Raw genomic sequence first — 25,963 nt, 5'->3', positions numbered from 1 at the left:
CTATATTTCTTGCCCAACTATATATTACCAAATTTGTCAAACAGCATTGTCAATCATGGTGAAATTACTCAATCTCTATTATACAATGGACTGTTCTGGTCTTTTGGAAAACCCTTGACCAGTCTCCAATAGACTTCAATGGTTGAGTGATACTACAGTGGATACTTAAAATATCTAGTCAAGATAATACGGAATGTTTGTTGTGGGTAAGTGGTAAATGAACAAGTTTCCTGTTGTATCATCCCAGGCAAGTGGGTTGTAGCTGATGTAGAAATCCCTTCTCTGCATAAACTTATCATCTATGGTGTCCTGGAGCTGAGAAATCTCACCAACAACTCCACAACCCTGGGTGCGCCCACCTACAGAAGAACTGTACTCAATGCTACATACATTTCCATCCAGGTGAGGAACACAATACATTCATATCTTGTCAAAATTTTATTTTTGGAAAATATCTATGATATACCTACTTTCTATTAATTGGTTTTGGGTAGGGTGGAAGATTGATAGGAGGAACAAAGGATGACCCATTCCAAGGAGAGTTACATATTATACTAAGAGGAAATCATTCAACCCCAGAGTTTCCATTGCCAAATGGACCAAACCAAGGCTCAAAGGTTTTAGGTAAGTTTAGATACAGTGTTGGCCAAAAGTATTGGCACCCCTGCAATTTTGTCAGATAATACTCAGTTTCTTCCAGAAAATGATTGCAAGCACAAACTCTTTGGTATTAATATTTTCATTTATTTTGCTTGCAATGAAAAAACACAAAAGAGAATGGAAAAAAGTCAAATCATTGATCATTTTACACAAAACTCCAAAAATGGGCCGGACAGAAGTATTGGCCCCCTCAGCCTAATACTTGGTAGCACAACCTTTAGACAAAAAAACTGCGCACAACCGCTTCCGGTAACCAGCAATGAGTTTCTTACAAGGCTCTGCTGGAATCTTAGACCATTCTTCTCTGACAAACTGCTCCAGGTCCCCCCTGAGATGTGAAGGGGGCCTTCTCCAAACTGCCATTGAGATCTCTCCACAGGTATTCTATGGGATTCAGGTCTGGACTCATTGCTGCCACTTTAGTGCTCTCTCTCACCACCATTTTCTAGTGCTCTTTGAAGTGTGTTTTGGGTCATTGTCCTGCTGGAAGACCCATGACCTCTGAGGGAGACCCAGCTTTCTCACACTGGGCCCTACATTATGCTGCACAATGTGTTGGTAGTCTTCAGACTTCATATTGCCATGCACACGGTCAAACAGTCCAGTGCCAGAGGCAGCAAAGCAACCCCAAAACATCAGGGAACCTCCACCATGTTTGACTGTAGGGACCGTGTTCTTTTCTTTGAAGGCTTCTTTTTTTTCCCTGTAAACTCTATGTTGATGCCTTTTCCCAAAAAGCTCTACTTTTATCTCATCTGACCAGAGAACATTCTTCCAAAACGTTTTTGGCTTTCTCAGGTAAGTTTTAGCAAACTCCAGCCTGGCTTTTTATGTCTCTGGGTAAGAAGTGGGGTCTTCCTGGGCCTCCTACCATACAGTCCCTTTTCACTCAGACACTGATGGATAGTACGGGGTTACACTGTTGTACCCTCGGACTGCAGGGCAGCTTGAACTTGTTTGGATGCTAGTCGAGGTTCTTTATCCACCATCTGCACAATCTGGCATTGAAATCTCTCGTCAATTTTTCTTTTCCGTCCACATCTAGGGAGGTTAGCCACAGTGCCATGGGCTTTAAACTTCTTGATGACACTGCGCACGGTAGACACAGGAACATTCAGGTCTTTGGAGATGGACTTGCAGCCCTGAGATTGCTCATGCTTCCTCACAATTTTGCTTCTCAAGTCCTCAGACAGTTCTTTGGTGTTCTTTCTTTTCTCAATGCTCAATGTGGTACACACAAGGACACAGGACAGAGGTTGAGTCAACTTTAATCCATTTCAACTGGCTGCAAGTATGATTTAGTTATTGCCGCCACCTGTTAGGTGCCTCAGGTAAGTAACAGGTGCTGTTAATTACACAAATTAGAGAAGCATCACATGATTTTTCAAACAGTGCCAATACTATTGTCCACTCCCTTTTATGTTTGCTGTGGAATTATATCCAATTTGGCTTTTTGACAATTCTTTTTGTGGTTTTCCATTAAAGACAAATTAAATGAAGATAATAATACCAAAGAATTTGTGATTGCAATCATTTTCTGGAAGAAAATGAGTATTATCTGACAGAAGTGCAGGGGTGCCAATACTTTTGGCCAACACTGTATGTAATATTGCGGCCTTTGAAGGCAACATGAATGTTATATATTTAAATATTCACTCACCTTTTCTGTGTAGGAGTGTTCGGTCAGCTAGATCTACATGGACTTCCTCGCTCTGTGTATAGGACAAAACTGGCAAACACAGTATTAGCAGGATCCCGATCCATCACCCTCACAGATCCAGTAGACTGGAAGGTAAGTTTCATTATTCTTGGGCCACTTGGAACAGAAAAGCTGGAGCACAAGAAAAATGTAAAGCGTTATTCAAGTTCTGAATATAATAACTGGGGTTGCAGCAGCCTTCTTGCTCATCAAGTAGTTCCGGAGGACATGTCCATTTAGACTTGAACTTGTGAAATACTTGGTGTATGGGTTTCCATTTGAAGGACTCGTATACACAATTTTAATAGCTTAAATTTCACATTTTCCTTTACAAGGTAGGAGAAGACATTCTGATCACGACTACCAGTTATAGTGCTTGGCAGACTGAAACCAGAAGTATTGTTAATGTTTCTTCTGACCAGAGAACCCTCACATTAAATGCTTCTCTCAGCTACAACCACTCCGGTAAGTGACATACTTTACAATTTGAATCACAATTTTATAATTTATAGATAGCCAAAAAAAACTAGTAGGTTACTTACACTTAGGTTATCTGTAGTGAGATTCATCAAAGTCAGCTATTACCTGTAGGGCAGGGGTTGGCAAAATATTCCTCTAGCACGGCAGCCAGCACACTGACTATTGGGGACCTGCAAGTACAAAATGAAGAGGGAGCGTTCCTTTAGTTGCTCTGCACTGGTATAGGACACTCCCTCTTCTCTTTCCGCCCTCTCAGCCCACAAATGATAGGGGTGAAGGAAGCACAGGAGTAGGAGCTCATCACTGTACAGCACAAGGACCCTGCCTGCTAGAGTGTTGTGTTCCTTCAAAGGCTCCCGGGGAGGAAGAAAGCTCCTGCCAGAAATGTGAAAGTAAAAAAAACAACAACAGGTATATGCTAGTGTTACTATTTCTATTAATATCAGGAATATGGAGTTATTAATTTACCAACCTACAGGTGTTGCCTTACTCTGCTCCCAGCCGCATACATTTACCATTAATTGTGAGTTGCACATGTACTTATATTGCTTGTAATGGAAACGTATAGGTGTATCCAGGCAAATAGTGTTAAACACATATAGGTGGGAGCACAGTGTGACAGCACTGTTATGGTTTGTGCTATATGACTTTAGTGTAAGTGTTGTCAGCCTTACAATTATTGCTCGGCACTCCAAGCACCCCATCTTTGATAGTTTTTATTTAAATCGGCACACCGAACTAAAAAGGTTGCCTATCCGTGCTCTAGTGCATTGTATTGTCTGCTCATTAAATAGGTCTGCCTATTACATCAACTTACCCTCTTTCCACAGTACCCCATTGATCCAGAGTACCCTACTCTGAATGTAACAGTGGGCAGGCAAAGCACCTCTGCCCAATTAATTTTAGTAAGATCCAGAGATAGCTAAGTTTATCATTTACCTATCCCCATTGGTCCCACTGAAACTGTCTGACCATTTTCCATTGAGACTGGAGCGCAAATGGAGTGAGAAGTCAGACCCCCACCAATCGAAAACCTATCGCTATTCTTGGGCAACCACCTTTAAAATAAATGGACAAGTGTTGTTCTTGAATAATACCAGTGGTCCTCCAGTGCCATACTTGCAGTTACATAGTCCATTAAGTCCAATCTATAATCCTACAGTGTTTATCCAGAGGAAGGTGAAACCTCATATCTTTATATTTTTTCCTATTGCCATTTATTAGGTAGAAAATTCCTTCCCTACTCCTAATAATTCCTGGACTAATTACTCATCTCCAGACATCTGTGGCCTGTTTAGACTATTCCTTACTAAAATTTGATCTAACTAGATATCAATACCAGAAATCAGTCATAGGGAGAACAGTTTAGGCTAAAGTCAAACTGTTGCTAAACTCACTAATTCTGAATGATGATGGAATGGACTATTCTCTGACAGGCATCCTAATCTTTTCACCATCCCTTCCCCTCAGGGCTGCCATGCCCAGCATACTGCTCCTCTCTGCCAGGCTCATGACCACAATTTCTGGCCTTTTCCTCCCCACCATTTTTTCCCTGGATACTTTGTCTCAGTCACAAATGTTGTCTCTGAATTTGTAAAGGGACAATGCACTTTACTGCATTCTACCATAAGGACCCTTCTCTTAGCTTCCTGTGCCTGAGGGATAAGGTCCATCTGATTCCCATTGTCCTCTAACATATTTGTTTCTGCTCATCATGTTTATTTGACCATGTATTTATGTCTAGTATCTGTGCTAGCCTATACCTGACTCTTGTGACCTAACTCTGTCTGTCTGAACCTGTGACCACAAATTCTGCATACCACATTGTGCCATCACGGGGTCTACTTGAGTCATTGGTAATGAAGGCTACTCCAGGGATAGATACCTGAAGACTCCCTGTGGAAAAGTTCATACCTTTTTGCAGGTGTAAACAGGGTTGTTCAGGACTTGCATTTTTGGTGATTTTTTTTTAAATTTTCTTTATATCATTATGTTTATTTAAAAAAAACTCCCAAAATGTTCCAGTTTTCCCTCTATCCACTAAGGTTTATAATAGGCTCACACTTCCTGTTTTGTAAAGATCACTTCTCAGCAGTTACCTCATTATCAGTACAGGCAGGGTTACATAATAACAGGTATCATCTACAGTGCCTTGTGAAAGTATTCGGCCCCCTTGAACTTTTCAACCTTTTGCCACATTTCAGGCTTCAAATATAAAGATATCAAATTTTAATTTTGGGGGGAAGAATCAACAACAAGTGGGACACAATTTTGAAGTGGAACAAAATTTATTGGATATTTGAAACTTTAACAAATAAAAAACTGAAAACTGCGGAGTGCAAAATTATTCATCCCCTTTACTTTCAGTGCAGAAAAATCACTCGGTTCAGTTCAGATCTCTGACTGATCCAATGTTGTCCTAAATGATGATAAATAGAATCCACCGGGATGTATCCAAGTCTCTGTATAAATGCACCTGCTCTGTGATCAGCTCAGGGTTCTGTATAAAGCGCAGAGAGCATCATGAAGACCAAGGAACACACCAGGCAGGTCCGAGATACTGTTGAGGAGAAGTTTAAAGCTGGATTTGGATAAAAAAAAAAGATTTCCCAAGCCTTAAAGATCCCAAGGAGCCCAGTGCAAGCAATTATATTGAAATGGAAGGAGTATCAGACCACTGCAAATCTACCAAGACCTGGCCGTTCCTCTAAACTTTCATCTCAAACAAGGAGAAGACCGATCAGAGATGTAGCCAAGAGGCCCGGGATCACTCTGGATGAACTGCAGAGATCTACAACTGAGGTGGGAGAGTCTGTCCATAGGACAACAATCAGTCGTACACTGCACAAATCTGGCCTTTATGGAAGAGTGGCAAGAAGAAAGCCATTTCTCAAAGATATCCATAAAAAAGACTAGTTTAAAGTTTGCCACAAGCCACCTGGGAGACACCAAACATGTGGAAGAAGGTGCTCTGCTCAGATGAAACCAAAAGCCAACTTTTTGGCCACAATGCAAAATGATATGTTTGGTGTAAAAGTAACACAGCTCATCACCCTGAACACACCCTGATCCCCACTGTCACACATGGTGGCGGCAGCATTATGGTTTGGCCCTGCTTTTCCCCAGCAGGGACAGGGAAGATGGTTAAAATTGATGGGAAGATGGATGGAGCCAAATACAGGACCATTCTGGAAGAAAACCTGTTGGAGTCTGCAAAAGACCTGAGACTGGGACGCAGATTTATCTTCCAACAAGACAATGATCCAAAACATAAAGCAAAATCTACAATGGAATGTTTCACAAATAAATGTATCCAGGTGTTAGAATGGCCAAGTCACAGTGCAGACCTGAATCCAATCGAGAATCTGTGGAAAGAGCTGATGCTGCTGTTCACAAACGTCTCCATCCAACCTCACTGAGCTCCAGCTGTTCTGCAAGGAAGAATGGGCGAGAATTTCAGTCTCTTGATGTGCAAAACTGATAGAGACAAACCCCGAGCGACTTGTAATCGCAGCAAAAGGTGGCGCTACAAAGTATTGACGCAAGGAGGCCGAATAATTTTGCACGCCCTGTTTTTCAGTTTTTTATTTGTTAACCCCTTCCTGACATGCGCCGTAATAGTACGGCGCATGTCAGGTCTGTAACTATGGCGACCGCCCGGGAGCTGCAGTCAAAGGCGCCGGAGGCGCTATTTTCCCGGCGGAGCATGGGCGCCGCCATTTTGCCCGTTATCGCCGACTCCTGGAGCATGCTCCAGGGCTGACATCCCGTTGCCATGACAGCTGGGAGCCTGTACAAGGCTCCCAGGCTTGTCTGCAAATCCTCTCTTTTGCAGGCTGGTCTATGCAGCCTGCAAAAGAAAGGATGATTTTTTGCAATGCATTAGCATTGTAATGCATTGCATTAGTGATCAGACCCCCTGGGGTTCAACACCCCTAGGGGGTCTAATAAATGCAAAAAAAAAAAATATATATAAAAAGTATTAAAAGTTAAAAAAAAAGTTCCCCAAAAATTTAAATTTGATATCTTTATGTTTGAAGCCTGAAATGTGGCAAAAGGTTGAGAAGTTCAAGGGGCCCGAATACTTTCACAAGGCGCTGTGTATATAGATAATGTAGGTACCATCACAATAGTTGATCATGTAACTGCTGCACACTGCAGCCTGAGCCTGTCCACATGCTCCAGTAGAATGATGTGCATTATGCTGCTCATCTTGCCATGTCCAGTGCCACAGTCCACAGAGGCTGATGTACTGTTTGTGAGGCTAGCCTTCCAAGAACATCTGCCCAGGCACACCACTCCCTTCCAGGGCTGCTCTTGGGCAGAGGGATCAAGACACACATACAGAAGGGTGACATCACACTTCTACTGGCCTGAGCAATGTGACCTCTGGATTTCTTCTTCTCAGGAAGTGACATCATGTCCGTTGGTCACATGGCAATGCCACATCTCCATCCCATTAAAAAGCATCCATGTTTTCAAAGTCCTGCACAACCCCTTTAGGAAAGTCCAGTTGGTTTCCCAGTTCTGTAAACCAGCTACTGCATCAGGTACCTGCCTTGTCAAGTTGACAAAGTCGTATGATTTCACACATGAACAGCAAGGTGCTCATCTCTTAACTGCTGCTTGGTTTCCTCCCAGTGATGCAACGAGCCCTTAGATAGCATGTCCTCTACCCACCATGGATATCCCAGGAAACACTTGATGGCAGTGCAGACAGTAACTTCTCCTGGGTGCAATTCAGTTCTGCCTCGTAAGAGTCAACATGCGGTCTGTCTTCCAGAAATTTCCCAAAGCAACAAGCGCACATTGACCTACACCAGCTCAAGTACCAATCAACACATTTCACAGTGCAAGTCATATATCTACACAGCATGCATACAACCTGAGTAACAATGGCTAGAGAAAGCCAAGCTATGTCACACTGCACCTCGGTCAAACCACAAGCACGGTCTGAACAGCGGCTGAATAGTGTACAGAAAATACAATAAATAGATAAAAAATAGTAGTATATTTCATTTTCTGATTTTAATAATATTTTATTCTTTTTATTTATATTTGATGAGGTTTTTTTTTTTTAATTCTAATTTTCTTCTAGCTTACACCTATCAAGTACCAAACACAACCCTGACTTACACCCTGGCCGCTGACGTGGCTTTACTTAGTAGGAACATTAAGATCATTGGTCAGGACTATCCTGGTTGGTACAGCGAGTCATTTGGAGCCAGAGTTCTCGTCAGCACATTTTCAGTCAACAATTCTGAATATCGAGGTAATGTAGAATTTACCAATTATTTCTATAATAATGGACCATTTCTCTCTATATCGCTCAGGCAGTCATCCTGCACCATGACCGGTGCCACCATACACAATACTGACCCCATGGTTTTGGGATCAGTTCCCCTTTTTGAAATAGAAAAGAGATTAGAGAACTGGATACATATGAAGGGGCCATTACTAACCATTGAATGATTGTGTTTTTAAAGGTAATGCAAGAATTAAAAACGTGGAATTTTACCACTCCGGGCAGGAAGGTTACAGAGACCCCACAGACCCGCGGTATTCATTGGCTTTCCTCAATCTTAGAGAGGTATATGTTCAAAAATTTCTTTATTCCTTTTGTGGTTAAATAGATTATTATTCTAGATGTCATTTCCATCATAGCTCAGGAATAGAGCATAAATTTCCTAATCTGTGTATTCTTTGGGAGGAATATTTCGGTGTTCACAGTCACTTCCTGCTGTAATTCGCCAAGAGGAATGTGGAACAGAAAAAAAATACTGTTTCTAAAAATACATCTGGATCCACAAAAGTGATTAACAAATATACATGTGGTTATTTAAAGGTATTATCAAATGAATCCTATGTTAAGGGCTGCGCCTTCCACAATGGATTCTCCCCGGCTATTGGTGTGTTTTTCACGAATGGACTCGACATTGATGACAACGTTATTTTCTTCACAGTAGGAGAAGGTAAGCCGAATGCACAGGATTGACATACTCAAAAAGTAACCCTATAGCAGCCATGTGATCCAAATGGGGACCCAGTACGGTACTAGGTAATGCCAAATAGAAAAGAAGAACCTGGTGCTTGCTTGTTATTCCCTCCATTTCTTGACTTTTGTGCTGATTACCTCCTCCCTTTTTTGTCAAAAATGGAGTACCTGTAGAAAAAACATTCCGTTATAGGATCTCAACAACCATGTTCAAAGGAGGTGGGACTTGTCTTGACTATGCCCTATCTCTCACCAGGTCCCATAGCAGCCTTTGTGGATGTATGTGCATGAATATAGGATGACTGTAAAAAGGTGGCTTTTTAAAGAGATGTTGGTTTGTTAAAGCCTCTCCTATGAATATAAATTATGAAATGTTCTTGCTATTAACAAAGGACTGCATGCTCAAGTTCCTAATAAAAAAGTTTTTGAAAATTTACATAAAAATTCAAAGTAAAAATCTGAATCCTTATATTAAAATTAGCACGTTGTTTATTTTGTACAATGAGCATTGTAAAACGACCTAAAATTGTTATTTTGTTCCTCTGTAATAAAAAAAAACCTTATAACTCTCTAAATGGTACTAATGAAAACTATAACATCTCCTTCATAAAGTTCATGTCGTGACACCAAAAATTTGTTATATTAAGTGCAAAAGTAGTAAAACATAAAAATATATAAATAAATATTGGTCTTGACTAGAGATGAGCGAACAGTAAAATATTCGAGGTTCGATATTTGTTTTGAGTAGCCCCTCAATATTCGACTACTCGAATCGAATATCGAACCCTATTATAGTCTATGGGGGGAAAATGCTCGTTTCAGGGGTAGGCAACGTTCGATCAAATTATAATTACCAAGTCCACGAGTGAGGGTCGGGCTGGATTTTCCGAGAAGTCTTCTCCATGCAGCGTCCCTGCGGCATCTTCTGGGTCTTCATTCACTCTGCCAGGCATCGGGCCTGGGCAGAGCCGACTGCGCATGCCCGCACTACAAGTGGGCATGCACAGTCGGCTCTGCCCAGCCCCGATGCCTGGCAGAGTGAATGAAGAGCCGGAAGACGCCGCGGGGAAGCTGCACGTAGAAGACTTCTAAAGGTAGGAGAAGAACCAGCGTTGATTAGCCGACTGTATAGTATTCGGCCAATCAATGCTGGTTCTGCATCGAACTTTTACATTCGAACAGCGAGTGGTACTCGATCAAGTACAAGTACTTTGAATACCGTAGTATTCGATCGAATTCCTACTCGATCGAGCACTACTCGCTCATCTCTAGTCTTGACATGATACTACACTCATATACTGTATATTGCACAGTGAAGACCATATGAATACATTGATGGGATTGCTTTTTTTCTTTCATGCCCCCCCCCCCAAAAAAAAAAAAAAAAAAAAAATTCAGTACATTACATTCACCCCAACATTTTGGCTCTTGGAATGGGATGATGAAACTATTAAAAATAATGTTATTTGTGTAAAGAGTTACAGGGGTTATCTTTATCATGATTGGCTCTGGTGGTTCCTGCTTCTAACAACACTGACAATAATGTCCCAAGTTGTCGCAACCATTCAACTGCCCTCCAGCAACTACTGAAGAGACTTTCTAATGCAATGTTATTATGCCTGTGATGTTCTGAATGTTTTGTGTTCTTTTTAATTCTGTAATGTGTAAATTCTGTCTTATTTTCTAGGAATCAGAGTTTGGGGAGAACGTGTAAATGTGAGGCGAAATCTTGTTGCCCTTGCCGTTTGGCCTGGAACGTACCAAGGTCGCCAAGATGTAACCAGTACCCTATGGCACGCTGGAATAGAGGTTAGCTACTCATTTTACTACAGGAACTGGCTATAAATCTGCCCTCTACAGATGAATTTAAAGGGAATCTCTATTTTTTTTTTCCATCATTTTGTGTTGTGTCCAAAATTCCATTGTTGATTCTGTATTATTTCAGGGGCTTAATTTTTCTGAAGCGGGGCTTTAAAAATCCCATCATAGATATAAATCTTAAAGACAGCTTTTTTGGCTTCCTACCACCACCACTAGAAGGGTAGTATTAACATAATGTATTATGCTATATGGCCCCTCTAGTAGCAGGTTCTAGCAGTAGGAAACCTGTGCTGATTGCAAAAATTCTAATCATATTGGATGTTTGGGGTTTGTTACACAACTTTTTCTCCCCATAGGGTAACATGGAGATATGGAGCCTCTGCCATATAAACTATTTCTATAATAAAATACAGGTAATAACTCAGCTAAAGTCTTATTGTTTTTTTGTAGATCAGTAATGGCGCTGACATTGTGCTGCAGAATAATGTGGTTGCTGGATTTGAAAGAGCCGGATATCGCATTAATGGAGAATCTTGCCAAAGTGAGTAATAGGACAATGAAATAACAAAGAGATATAGAAACTAAATCACTAGTATGGATCCTACTGTATATTGTTATTTTATTTTCACATAAGATGTAAGTTTTAAGGTGTTACAGAATCGAGCGAATGGGGGTTGGGTTCACAATTCTATTGAAATCGATCGCTTGTCCTAGAACATGTCATTAATACTGACTGTACAGTTATTTGATCTCTTGCTGATTTTGTAGGTTTTCCCACTGACAGAGACATGAACAGTCTATAATTCTAAGGGGAGATTAATTTTAACAGTGAGAGATAGAAAATCAAAACTAAAATCCAGAAAATCACATTTTATAAATGTATTTACATTTTGCATAGAGAAATAAGTATTTGATCCCTCTGGCAAACAAGACTTAGTACTTGGTAGCAAAACCCTTGTTGGGGCGCACAGCAGTCAGAGGTTTCTTGTAGTTGATGATGAGGTTTGCGCACGTGTCAGGAGGAATTTTGGTCCTCTTCTCTTTGCAGATCATCTCTAAATCAGTAAGATTTTAAGGCTGTCGCTTGGCAACTCGGAGCTTCAGCTCCTTCCATAAGTTTATTATGTGATTAAGGTCTGGAGACTGGCTAGACCACTCCATGACCTTAATGGGTGTCTTTTTGAGCCACTCCTTTGTTGCCTTGGCTGTATGTTTTGGGTCATTGTCCTGCTGGAAGGCCCAGCCATGGCCCATTTTAATGTCCTGGTGGAGGGAAGGAGGTTGGTACATGGCTCCATCCATTCTCCCATTGATGTGGTGAGGTTTCCTGTGCCCTTAGCAAAGAAACACCCCTGAAACATATTTTAGATAATAATTAGAGATGAGCGAGTAGTGTTTGATCGAGTAGGTGTTCGATCGAATACTACGGTATTCGAAATACTCGTACTCGATCGAACACTACTAGTTGTTCGAAGTTTAAGGTTCGATGCAGAACCAGCATTGATTGGCAGAATGCTATACATTCTGCCAATCAACGCTGGTTCTTCTCTTACCTTTAGAAGTCTTCTCTGTGCAGTGTCCCCACGGCGTCTTCCGGCTGGAATTCACTCTGCCTAGGCATCTGGCCTAGGCAGAGTCAACTGCGCATGCGCGGGCATGCCCTTGCATGCGCAGTCGGCTCTGCTCAGGCGTCGGGCCAGGCAGAGCCGACCGCGTATGCGCAGTCGGCTCTGCCTAGGCCCCGATGCCTAAGCAGAGTGAATTCCAGCCGGAAGACGCCGCGGGGGCGCTGCGCCAGGAGAAGACTTCAAGGAGAATCCAGCCCGACCGTCACTCGTGGACTTGGTAAGTATAATTGTATCGAATGTTGCATACCCCTGAAACCAGCATTTCCCCCCATAGACTATAATGGGGTTCGAAATCCGTTCGAACAGTCAAACAGTGTGCGACTGTTCGAATCGGATTTCGAACCTCGGACATTTTAGTGTTCGTTCATCTCTAATAATAATGTAGATGTGAACCAATAAGTGTTCAGCCAACAGCCATCTCTTGTGTGTGGTTGTCTTAATGATAGTCTGACACTTCTTGATTTCTTAAGATCTTTTTCAGTAGCCATCTCATCATCATCACAAATAGGATTACAATGAAAGCTAACAACTATTTATAGATAACACAAAAAAAAGTTACAGCTATGAATGTGGGATGGTAAAAGCAAAAGAGAAAAAATTTTCATCCTCTCAAATGTAACATTCAAATTATGACCAAAACACGGGCACCATTATTGGTATGCAGGAGAGATAAATGAAGCTAAGTTATTAGGACATCCAATGATTCTACCACCCAAGGGCCTACATTAACTGGCCCGGGTTATAGTATATTACAGATACTACTATGAAAAACTGGCTGCAAGATTTAAACTTATCTGTTTTTTCAAAATTTGAAGCAAATAGAATCTACCTACCTTATACATCACTGTACAAGGAACAGTTACTTTATCACACTAGATGTCACTGCAGCACATATAAAGACACAATACAATTGTCTTACAGATGTCACCGGGCCCAGTCAGCAGTGGTTAAACAATGAAGCCTATGGAGGGTTATATGGTATCTATATGAATGGAGACGGGCTACGCGATTGTACTCGTATAAGGAGATTTAAAGTATGGAAATGCTGGGATTATAGTATCTATGTCCAGGTAATGTATGAAGATGCCTACATGTGTCTCAAATAGGGGCTTATAGTAGTTCTATAGCGTTGTCCGGGCCCTCTTTGATGTGTCACTGCTCTTCACTACTGCATTTAATATTTTTCTGGTTTCTTTGTACTATGGATGCAGTGTGAAGCCAAATCTCTACTTTATACCATGGGGAGCCGGAGAGCTGCAAAAAGGAGAGGGATCTGAGGCAGAGAAATTCCTCTTCATTTTCTGGAGAGTCCTTAATGTCTTCCTACAGATTGTGACTTCTCTTGTGTCTTTATCTTTGCAGGCTGTATCCTCAGTGCAGATCTCTGAAGTAGTTCTGGCAGACAATGGAATGGGAATACTCACCATCATATATACCCCAGCATCAGTCTCTCACCTGATATCTAATAAAACAGCCCAGATCTCAGTAAGTATATACATATATAAGAGTATATGGGAATCTGTCTGCTCATAACTCCTACTGTAATCTACTGGATAGGACTACACAAAAGACTCCTAAAAAGGGAAACAGCAGGGGCTTACACTAAATGAATACTGAATCTTTACACCCCCCTCCCCCAACAAAAAAAAATATCAATCTACTCAGCTGATCCTACTCTATTACATGGCTAAAATGTTATATAAACCTAGTCATGCAACTTCACGACCTCCAGTTTGTTGCATCGATAAATGCCATTCCACTGATTTCAGCACAGTTGGAATTTTCCTTAGCCCCCACCATTCCTGAACAATCTATGCTGTTAGTTTCAGCACCTAATATGTCAACTCTCTACCATCAGGTGGGTGGTGCCTGATTGTTTATGCTTGAGACCGCCCACCTGATATTAGAGTGTTTATTTGACATTGAATGCTAAAAATAACAGCACTGATTTCTCAGGAATGGTGGGGGCTAGAGAAAAAAATTCCAACTGCACAAGAATCAGTGAAATGCCAGGTATTAATCAATGCTAAGAACTAGAATTGGTGGAGGTGGTTTAAAGTAAAGTTCCACCCTGGAAACATCAATTTTAGACTTAGTCCTAAAATTTTATGCTGAACTATTTCTTGATATATCCCAATTAAATGGACAGAACTGCAAATTCATCGCATGGGCAAAGAATTAGATGACAAAAGTCTTAGCTCTGGAATGGGACATAATACATATACATAATAAATATATATATATATTTAATGGGAATCTATCACGAGGGCTGGTGCCCCTAAACCACCAGCAAGTCCATATACTTCTGGGGCATAGGAGCCCCTAACCTGGCAATATTATTCTAGGCTATTTTATGAATTTAAGGTGAATTATTTTATGAATTTATGTTCACAAACGTTCATTCAACTGGCAGTTTTTTCTCTCCATCCCCTGCCTTTAAATAAGCATGCTTTACACTTTCAGTACTGTAGAAAAAAGGTAACCTGGTACACATTCCTAAACATATGTCAATAGGACAATCTAATTGTATAAAGTGCAAAAGGTTTAGGCAGATGTGAAAAAAAAAAGCTCTGCAAAGTAAGAGTGCTTTCAGAAATAGAAGTGTTAATTAGTAGAGATGAGCGAACAGTGTTCTATCGAACACATGTTCGATCGGATATCAGGGTGTTCGCCATGTTCGAATCGAATCGAACACCGCGTGGTAAAGTGCGCCAAAATTCGATTCCCCTCCCACCTTCCCTGGCGCCTTTTTTGCACCAATAACAGCGCAGGGGAGGTGGGACAGGAACTACGACACCGGGGGCATTGAAAAAAATTGGAAAAAGTCATTGGCTGCCGAAATCAGGTGACCTCCATTTTAGACGAATAGTGGATTTCAAATCCGGGTCATATGAGAATGTGAACTTTGTGACTATGAGACAGGGATAGCTGTACAGGCAGGGATAGCTAGGGATAACCTTTATTTAGGGGGGAATGTTATTAAAAATAACTTTTTGGGGCTCTATCGGGTGTGTAATTGTGATTTTTGTGAGATAAACTTTTTCCCATAGGGATGCATTGGCCAGCGCTGATTGGCCGAATTCCGTACTCTGGCCAATCAGTGCTGGCCAATGCATTCTATTAGCTTGATGAAGCAGAGTGTGCACAAGGGTTCAAGCGCACCCTCGGCTCTGATGTAGCAGAGCTGAGGCTGCACAAGGGTTCAAGCACACCCTCGGCTCTGATGTAGGAGAGCCGAGGGTGCACTTGAACCCTTGTGCACCCTCGGCTCTGCTACATCAGAGCCGAGGGTGCGCTTGAACCCTTGTGCACACTCTGCTTCATCAAGCTAATAGAATGCATTGGCCAGCGCTGATTGGCCAGAGTACGGAATTCGGCCAATCAGCGCTGGCTCTGCTGGAGGAGGCGGAGTCTAAGATCGCTCCACACCAGTCTCCATTCAGGTCCGACCTTAGACTCCGCCTCCTCCAGCAGAGCCAGCGCTGATTGGCCGAATTCCGTACTCTGGCCAATCAGCACTGGCTAATGCATTGTATTGGCGTGATGAAGCAGTGCTGAATGTGTGTGCTTAGCACACACATTCAGCTCTACTTCATCGGGCTAATAGAATGCATTGGCCAATCAGCGCTGGCCAATGCATTCTATTAGCGTGAACTGAGTTTGCACAGGGGTTCTAGTGCACCCTCGGCTCTGCTACATCAGATTGCTACATCTGATGTAGCAGTGCCGAGTGTGCATCAGATGTGTAGTTGAGCAAAACTGACTCAGCACTGCTAAGTCTGCATTCGCATAGGAATGCATTGGCCAGCCTTCGGCCAATCAGCGCTGGCTCTGCCGGAGGAGGCGGAGTCTAAGGTCGGACCTGAATGGAGACTGGTGTGGAGCGATCTTAGACTCCGCCTCCTCCAGCAGAGCCAGCGCTGATTGGTCGAGTTCCGTACTCTGGCCAATCAGCACTGGCCAATGCATTTCTATGGGGAAAAGTTAGCTTGCGAAAATCGCAAACTGACAGGGATTTCCATGAAATAAAGTGACTTTTATGCCCCCAGACATGCTTCCCCTGCTGTCCCAGTGTCATTCCAGGGTGTTGGTATCATTTCCTGGGGTGTCATAGTGGACTTGGTGACCCTCCAGACACGAATTTGGGTTTCCCCCTTAACGAGTTTATGTTCCCCATAGACTATAATGGGGTTCGAAACCCATTCGAACACTCGAACAGTGAGCGGCTGTTCGAATCCAATTTCGAACCTCGAACATTTTAGTGTTCGCTCATCTCTATTAATTAGGGTTGAGCAATCGGGATCGGATCCCGATCGGCAATCGAACGAATTTCACGACCGTGATTGGGATCAGCAGGAAAATGATTGGAAATCGGATTTTGAAATCTCAAGATTGGGATCAGAAAAGATCGGATCCCGATCGGCGATTGAGGAAATTTCATGATCGCGGTTGGGATCAGCTGGAAAATGATTGGAAATCGGATTTTAAAATCGATCCTGAAATATCAAGATCGACTCAACCCTAGTGTTAATGTATGTGAATGAAGAAAAGTGAAATTAAAATCCCATTAATACTTGGTATGACCTTAGCCCTTTGGAGGGGGAGTCCTGGAAGTGATGACATGGCCCCCACAGATATATCCCTGATCTCATCATCATCCTGTCTGTCTTGGATAACATGAAGAGACAGATGGATTAGAGCAAACCTACAGTATTGGCCAAACGTATTGGCACCCCTGCAATTCTGTCAGATAATACTCAGTTTCTTCCAGAAAATGATTGCAAGCACAAATTATTTGGTATTATCTTAATTTAATTTTTCTTCAATGGAAAACCACAAAAAGAATTGTCAAAAAGCCAAATTGGATATAATTCCACACCAAACATAAAAAAGGAGGTGGACAAAAGTATTGGCACTGTTTGAAAAATCATGTGATGCTTCTCTAATTTGTGTAATTAACAGCACCTGTTACTTACCTGAGGCACCTAACAGGTGGTGGCAATAACTAAATCACACTTGCAGCCAGTTGAAATGGATTAAAGTTGACTCAACCTCTGTCCTGTGTCCTTGTGTGACCACATTGAGCATGGAGAAAAGAAAGAAGACCAAAGAACTGTCTGAGGACTTGAGAAGCAAAATTGTGAGGAAGCATGAGCAATCTCAAGGCTTCAAGTCCATCTCCAAAAACCTGAATCTTCCTGTGTCTACCATGTGCAGTGTCATCAAGAAGTTTAAAGCCCATGGCCCTGTGGCTAACCTCCCTAGATGTGGATGGAAAAGAAAAATTGACGAGAGATTTCAATGCAAGATTGTGCGGATGGTGGATAAAGAACCTCGACTAACATCCAAACAAGTTCAAGCTGCCCTGCAGTCCGAGGGTACAACAGTGTCACCCCGTACTATCCAGTGTCAGCGTCTGAATGAGAAGGAACTGTATGGTAGGAGACCCAGGAAGACCCCACTTCTTACCCAGAGACATAAAAAAGCCAGGTTGGAGTTTGCCAAAATTTACCTGAGAAAGCCAAAAACATTTTGGAGGAATGTTCTCAGGTCAGATGAGACAAAAGTAGGAAAAGGCATCAACATAGAGTTTACAGGAAAAAAAGAGGCCTTCAAAGAAAAGAACACGGTCCCTACAGTCAGACATGGCGGAGGTTCCCTGATGTTTTGGGGTTGCTTTGCTGCCTCTGGCACTGGACTGCTTGACCGTGTGCATGGCATTATGAAGTCTGAAGACGACCAACAAATTTTGCAGCATAATGTAGGGCCCAGTGTGAGAAAGCTGGGTCTCCCTCAGAGGTCATGGGTCTTCCAGCAGGGCAATGACCCAGTTTGGAGAAGGCCCCCTTCACATCTCAGGGGGGACCTGGAGCAATTTGCCAAAGAAGAATGGTCTAAAATTCCAGCAGAGCCTTGTAAGAAACTCATTGCTGGTTACCGGACGCGGTTGTGCGCAGTTATTGTGTCTAAAGGTTGTGCTACCAAGTATTAGGCTGAGGGGGCCAATACTTTTGTCCGGTCCATTTTTGGAGTTTTGTGTAAAATGATCAATGATTTGACTTTTTTTTCATTCTCTTTTGTGTTTTTTTCATTGCAAGTAAAATAAATGAAAATATTACCAAAGAGTTTGTGCTTGTAATCATTTTCTGGAAGAAACTGAGTATTATCTGACAGAATTGCAGGGGGGCCAATACTTTTGGCCAACACTGTACATCTGCTGAATAGCTCGGCTTGGTTCTTCAAGATGGTGGGAACAACCTCCCTGACGAATTCTGCCAAAAACTGTCTGCAAGTATTGAGAAGAACTGATGGAAGGCAAAGGGCAAAGGTCACACCAAATATTGAAGGGATTTACATTTATCTTTTGCTCATACTCTTAATTTTTTTAATTGACAAACACTTTTTTCTCCCACATTTGTCTAAACTTTTGCACATTTCTGTACATCAGGTCTAATGTTTCCTATGGCTTCCTTCAGGGATGCACTGATAGCATTTCCTGACATGAAAGCTGCACCTTGATTAGTTGTTATGGGCACCAAAGACGCTTTTAGTAAGGTTCATATAAAAATAATTTATAAAAATATAAAATTAATTTATACATTTATCATGTTTTTTAGAAATCCTTGCTGGTGGGCTCTAGTCCATACTTTGACTGCAGCGATGTCTTGACAGACAGTGATCCCAATGTCAGGCTTTCTGCTCCACACCGCAGTGCCCGACCCCCGACAGGTAATCCTAGAACAAAATATCAAGAGCATTTCCATCAATTCATTCAATTTCATTAAATTTACAGAAAACATCCAGGATAAGTAAGCATATCAATTTTCACGTTTATTGGCACAGTTTCATCAATATCATGACTTAAGTCAACAATTGCAAGAACTTTAGTAGAGTTGTAATAACTGAGATTGTTGTAAGTCCCTGCTGCTGTTTTCTTAGGGAAACTTTGAGGTTGTTTCCAAGTCGCAGCGTCTTATGAGTGACCAAAGTATATCATGGATCCTTAGCCTCATTCACATGTCAGTGACTTCTGTCTTTGTGCCGCCCATTCTTATACAGGAGGTAGAAGTGGTATTTGCTGGCCCACCTTTGCCTCTGACCATAATGGAGCACCTAGTTACCCAATGGCAGGAATAACGAACTATAACGCCATCAGTGGCCTCATGACTGTGGAAGGTAAAGTATTTTTATAATCTTTTCATAATACTACTTGTATTTTGTTAAATGGTTTCAATAACACATCGGTCATGTTTGTTTTCAGATACAACATTTGTGAGATACAAGTCTGTGTGTTCTGGACAATCCAATGTGATGTTCATGACGAACCCTGGAAATGAAGATTTGCAGCATCCAGTGAAAGTCTCCAGAATAACTACTTCAGACAGTTCTGAGGATGACAAAGTCTTTATCCACCGACCAGATGTAACGTAAGTCACTGCACGGTGTTTGCAATGATACATTGGACTAAATGTGTATCCTTACCTCCTTCTCACCAAATACAGGTGCCCAAATAACCATAAGCAGGGCAAAGACAACAGCACTGTGTGACCAATACATTATAAAACCTTTTATTACAGCCGAAAACACACAGTGGAAAAATACATTTGTAAACATGGCACAGTTCATGGTAGATCACATGAGTGGGAGATAATATAGAGATAATTATATATATATATATATATATATATATATATATATATATATATATATATATATGAGTTTCTGTCTGTTCTTTATGTGTGACCAAACATCTGGACTGATCTTCACCAAATTTGGCAGGCAGTTACATAAGGTGTCCAGGAAGGTTTTAAACCAGGCCTCAATTCTCTCGGATGCACCGTTCCTGAGATACAGTATTCTCAAAACAATGACCTGCATTAGCCAATGCAAACCTCCAAGTCTTTCACTCGTATTCCAACTGCCATACACACGGTCACTACACGTGTACACAGCATTACTCCAGGTGTATCCAACACTGATGTACAATACTGATATCAAAACTGAGATCCACGTACCAGAGGATTAGAAATACAGCTCAGCACACAGTATCACACATCGGAGGATTAGATACGCAGCTCAGCACATGCCGAATGAGTAGATATGCAGCTCAGCACACAGTATTACACGTCGGAGGATTAGATACGCGGCTTAGCACACAGTATCACATATCAGAGCTTTACTCCAGGTTTCCATAGCAACCCAGCCATTTTTCTTCACTCCTATATGTCAGCTTTAAAGGGGATGGATGCTGTAGATGACACTGTTACACAAGGTCACATTCACACAGCTTTACTCCAGGTATCCATAACAACCAATCGCAAGTTTTTCACTGATATCCAAATTAAGATACACATGATCACATGAACCCACACACAAAAAACATACAAAATACACCAGCATAAAACTAGGTAACTCTTATGGGACCACTACAGAAGCAAAAAATGAAATATACCCGGGCGAAGCCGCGTCCTCCTGCTAGTATAATATAAAATAAACAAAGTGCAATGAATATGCAGACAAATACCAATAATACAGTATCTAATGGTTACTGTCACAAGAGAATTGCAACAAGGCCACATACCATGGTTCAAATAGAAGGGTTTCGCTCCACCCCATTGGCGGTATACTTAGCAGTTCCTGTAAGGGTCCTAAAGATAAAATCAAGTGAATGCTAGGTAACATGGAATAGCACAAGTGGTACATTACAAAAGGTGTAATAGTGCAGATGTGACATTTAACATATTTTTTACTTGTTTTCACAGAATGGCCAACCCATCTGACTGTGTAGATATGACCTGTGATGCTAAGAGGAAGACATTGCTGAAAGATCTTGATGGTTCTTTCCTGGGTAACATCGGAGCTGTAATACCACAATCAGAATACCAGTGGAATGGAGACACAAGATACGGGCTTGGGGACTACAGGATTCCAAAAGTCATGCTGACTGCCCTGAATGGAAGTCGAATCCCTGTGTCACAGGTGGCGCCAAACCAAGGTAAATACCCTAAGTCTAAGGCCCCACATTGTGGAAACATAGCATTTTTTGTTGCAGATTTTGCTGCAGTTTTTTTTAACCCAAAGTCAAGAGTAGATTTAACATGTGTTTTCTAAGTGCTTCCTTTATATTTTCCATACCTTTCTAAGCCATTCTTAACTTTGGCTAAAAAATGGGAGCAAAGTCTGCAACAAAAACCACTGTTCTTTTGCAATGTAAGGCCGGTTGCAGACGACTGTGCTGTGAGTCTGTGTGCTCTCCGTGTATTTTATCAGGTAGGACATGTCCTATTCCTGTGAAATTTTGCGGCTCATTCATTTAATGAAAAGAACCGTGGAAGTGCGGCCTGTGCACGGGTGGCATGCAGGGATATTCCCGTGTGCAGCCCATGCTTTTAAATCAAGACAGGCCGGTTGCAGCAGGTCGTCTGTGACTGGCCTTAGACTAGGTAAGCTGTACAATATAACTTTTTTGTAAAATACAGTGGGGCAAAAAAGTATTTAGTCAGTCACCAATAGTGCAAGTTCCACCACTTAAAAAGATGAGAGGCGTCTGTAATTTACATCATAGGTAGACCTCAACTATGAGAGACAAAATGAGAAAACAAATCCAGAAAATCACATTGTCTGAATTTTGTAAGCATTTATTTGCAAATTATGGTGGAAAATAAGTATTTGGTCAGTAACAAAATTTCATCTCAATACTTTGTTATATATCCTTTGTTGGCAATGACAGAGGTCAAACGTTTTCTGTAAGTCTTCACAAGGTTGGCACACACTGTTGTTGGTATGTTGGCCCATTCCTCCATGCAGATCTCCTCTAGAGCAGTGATGTTTTGGGGCTGTCGCTTGGCAACACGGACTTTCAACTCCCTCCAAAGGTTTTCTATAGGGTTGAGATCTGGAGACTGGCTAGGCCACTCCAGGACCTTGAAATGCTTCTTACAAAGCCACTCCTTCGTTGCTCTGGCGGTGTGCTTTGGATCATTGTCATGTTGAAAGACCCAGCCACGTTTCATCTTCAATGCCCTTGCTGATGGAAGGAGGTTTGCACTTAAAATCTCACGATACATGGCCCCATTCATTCTTTCATGTACCCGGATCAGTCGTCCTGGCCCCTTTGCAGAGAAGCAGCCCCAAAGTGTGATGTTGCTGCCCCCATGCTTTACAGTAGGTATGGTGTTTGATGGATGCAACTCAGTATTCTTTTTCCTCCAAACACGTAAAGTTGTGTTTCTACCAAACAGTTCCAGTTTGGTTTCATTAGACCATAGGACATTCTCCCAATACTCTTCTGGATCATCCAAATGCTCTCTAGCAAACTTCAGACGGGCCCGGACATGTACTGGCTTAAGCAGTGGGACACGTCTGGCACTGCAGGATCTGAGTCCCTGGCGGCGTAGTGTGTTACCGATGGTAGGCTTTGTAACATTGGTCCCAGCTCTCTGCAGTTCATTCACTAGGTCCCCCTGCGTGGTTCTGGGATTTTTGCTCACCGTTCTTGTGATCATTTTGACCCCACGGGGTGAGATTTTGCGTGGAGCCCCAGAGCGAGGGAGATTATCAGTGGTCTTGTATGTCTTCCATTTTCTAATTATTGCTCCCACGGTTGATTTCTTCAATCCAAGCTGGTTGCCTATTGCAGATTCAGTCTTCCCAGCCTGGTGCAGGGCTACAACTTTGTTTCTGGTGTCCTTTGACAGCTCTTTGGTCTTCACCATAGTGGAGTTTGGAGTCTGACTGTTTGAGGGTGTGCACAGGTGTCTTTTTTTATACTGATAACAAGTTTAAACAGGTGCCATTACTACAGGTAATGAGTGGAGGAAAGAGGAGACTCTTAAAGAAGAAGTTACAGGTCTGTGAGAGCCAGAAATCTTGATTGTTTGTTACTGACCAAATACTTATTTTCCACCATAATTTGCAAATAAATTCTTACAAATTCAGACAATGTGATTTTCTGGATTTGTTTTCTCATTTTGTCTCTCATAGTTGAGGTCTACCCATGATGTAAATTACAGACGCCTCTCATCTTTTTAAGTGGTGGAACTTGCACTATTGGTGACTGACTAAATACTTTTTGCCCCACTGTATCATAAGTGAATAGTTCAGGTGATCATAGTGAACTTGGGAATATATTTTATAAAAGAAACATACTTTTTATTCTTCCCCTTACCCTGCACTGATTGTTGTTTCTGAATGCCCTGATTTAGTCTATACACAGTTTATAGCACAAATAATTGAAGTCTATGGAGAAGGGAAGGGCTAGGAAGAGAAAGGACAAACAGAGTGTAAGAGAGACTGGATTTGACCATTGTATTCAGAAACAGTGATCAGTACAGGCAAAGAGGAAGGGAAATAATAGGACAAGGCAGACTTTTTATTTAATAAAATATGTTACAACTTTTTTTTTTCTGCTCTATAGATTTGTAAATTTAATCATAAAAGTTTAGTTACCATACGCTTTAAGATTTGCAGCACTTATTCATTTATGGTAAATGCTCATTGATCTCTTTTCCATCCATTCATAATTCTTGTGACTCCGGCAAGACCTATGTGTTATCACTATTGGTATTATTATAACATTTTTTGCTATGACGTTTGATCAAAGAAATAAAATAAAACTCAGGGCGGAGAACCTTCAAGCCAATAGAATACATATAATATAACACACAATTTAATATATCTTTATGTTGGGGCTTTGTTCTTCCCAGCATAGACACAAAGTTAAAGGGATTCTATCATTAAAATTGTATTTTTTCTGCCTACCATGTCAGAAAAGCCTTAAGAAAGGCCATTCTTCTACTACCTTTAAATGTCTTCTCCGTTCCGCCGTTTGGTATAAATCCCAAAGAAAGAGAGGCCATTCCAGACCAAGATGGAGGCGGTGCTGGAGAGTTCTCTCGCAGCATTGGGGACGCCCCTAGTGCTGTTGAGCGCTGTGGACAACCCCCAGTGCTGTGAGAGAACTCATTTGCATACCGAACAGCGACCCGGAAAATACATCTAAAGGTAGGAGAAGAATAGCCTTTCTTAAGGCTATTCCGACGTGGTAGGCAGAAAAAATACAATTTTATGATAGAATCCCTTTAAGGTCCTTTCCCGTCTTGGACATTTATGGTATCCACTGAATATGCCATAAATATTATATGTGTCCATCTCTGAGACATCAGGAAAGCAGAGGAGAGAAACTGGCTGCAATGAGTTCAAAAAATGGCTGTGTAAGCATGGCACTCTTCATTCACTTCTGTGGGAGTTTTGAAAACAGAGAAGCACACTAAGGGTGCATGCACACTACGTAACGCCGGGCGTGTATGAGAGCCGTACACGCCGGCGTTACAGCAGGGCTGCCGAGCACTTCCCATTCACTTCAATGGGAGCGCTCGTAAACACCGCTGTTACGAGCGCTCCCATTGAAGTGAATGGGAAGTGTTCGGCAGTCTGCTGTAATGCCGGCGTGTACGGCTCTCATACACGCCCGGCGTTACTCAGTGTGCATGCACCCTAAGGCTGGATTCACATCCGTGGAGGAGAGTCTATTAGAGACTTCGCCACAGAAACCGCCTCATATTGTCAGAAACAAAAGTCCTGCATGGAGGACTTTTCTCTGCACCCATTTCAGAATGAAAATAGTCAATGGGGTCCACTTGTGTCTGTGTGTAACTGCTGTAGCATTTTGGCTTTCCATTGCTCAGGTGCGCGGCACAAGCGTGAACCTAGTCTTACTTGGCTGTTTAGGAAATCCTGTTTAAATGAATTGAAAGAGCTACACCTACTTGGCCAGCTCTATTGTCAGAACCATCTGTTCCCGAGAGCAGACCTCGAGACCACAGTTTCACAGATTGTCCTGTTTGAGGCGCTATGGAATTTGTAGACAGACCTCTATAGTAACCTCCACATTTACAAACACATTTCTGTATTTTCGTGTTTGCATCTCTCAGGGATTATTCGGGATAACACATGTGTCTACATGCCGGCCTGGGAGAGCTACAAATGCTTTGGCCTGAACTACGAGATGCTTGTCATTGAGAGTCTTGATGCCGACACTGAGACGAGACGCCTGTCACCCGTGGCTGTGCTGGAGGACGGATATGTGGATCTTATCAATGGTAACTGTGACGGCATATTTCCATACACATATTTCCATGGATTTATTCTAAAGGTTTCACCATACAGTCTTATATTTAAATTGTAGGGCCCCAAGACCATGGCTGGTGTTCTGGATACACGTGTCAGAGGAGGGTCTCCTTGTTTCACTCTATAGTGGCTACAAACAAGTCGTTTGATGTTTATTTTACCAGCACGAGCCCCCAGAATCTGCGACTGAAAATGCTCAACACAGACAACACCAAGGTGAGATATTCCAATACCCAGATGGTGACTTGGGGGATTAGCAATGTATCATGTTTTAATGTATTTCAGAGACAAGCTGAGGAAATTGAATTGTTGCCACCATGTTACAGAACACATTATACTAATAAACATCATACCTCTTTTATGTCTGTCACTTTTCTAGATTATGAGATAAAAAAAAACTTTGAAGTCTTATGCAAATTAAGCAGTTAGTACACTGGGGGCGGGCCTTCATTTCCCCAGAATCACCACTCTTCACACTTAGACCCTTACTATACTGCCTATGCCACCCCATGCAATAGAAGTTGATTGACTGCTATGACATCACCCATCCTA

General features: G+C 41.9%; 1 protein-coding gene across 1 annotated transcript in view; it reads left to right on the top strand.

The window, feature by feature from the left end:
• The window catches only part of LOC142200096 (fibrocystin-L-like), a 207,602-nt gene that overhangs the window by 169,160 nt on the left and 12,479 nt on the right, over positions 1-25,963 (top strand). The window contains exons 55-71 of the mRNA XM_075270160.1: positions 248-402; positions 495-624; positions 2,334-2,452; positions 2,695-2,824; positions 7,938-8,111; positions 8,326-8,429; positions 8,685-8,811; positions 10,522-10,643; positions 11,106-11,196; positions 13,205-13,353; positions 13,646-13,768; positions 18,901-19,012; positions 19,343-19,459; positions 19,545-19,710; positions 21,046-21,278; positions 25,216-25,383; positions 25,470-25,627. Of these exons, the coding sequence (XP_075126261.1) occupies positions 248-402; positions 495-624; positions 2,334-2,452; positions 2,695-2,824; positions 7,938-8,111; positions 8,326-8,429; positions 8,685-8,811; positions 10,522-10,643; positions 11,106-11,196; positions 13,205-13,353; positions 13,646-13,768; positions 18,901-19,012; positions 19,343-19,459; positions 19,545-19,710; positions 21,046-21,278; positions 25,216-25,383; positions 25,470-25,627 (2,378 nt within the window). The remainder of the gene's footprint in view (positions 1-247; positions 403-494; positions 625-2,333; positions 2,453-2,694; positions 2,825-7,937; positions 8,112-8,325; positions 8,430-8,684; positions 8,812-10,521; positions 10,644-11,105; positions 11,197-13,204; positions 13,354-13,645; positions 13,769-18,900; positions 19,013-19,342; positions 19,460-19,544; positions 19,711-21,045; positions 21,279-25,215; positions 25,384-25,469; positions 25,628-25,963) is intronic.

This window comes from Leptodactylus fuscus, chromosome 4 (assembly GCF_031893055.1).
Source record: "Leptodactylus fuscus isolate aLepFus1 chromosome 4, aLepFus1.hap2, whole genome shotgun sequence".
Classification (NCBI taxonomy): Eukaryota; Metazoa; Chordata; class Amphibia; order Anura; family Leptodactylidae; genus Leptodactylus; species Leptodactylus fuscus.
This window is presented reverse-complemented; position numbering and strand designations above follow the sequence as displayed.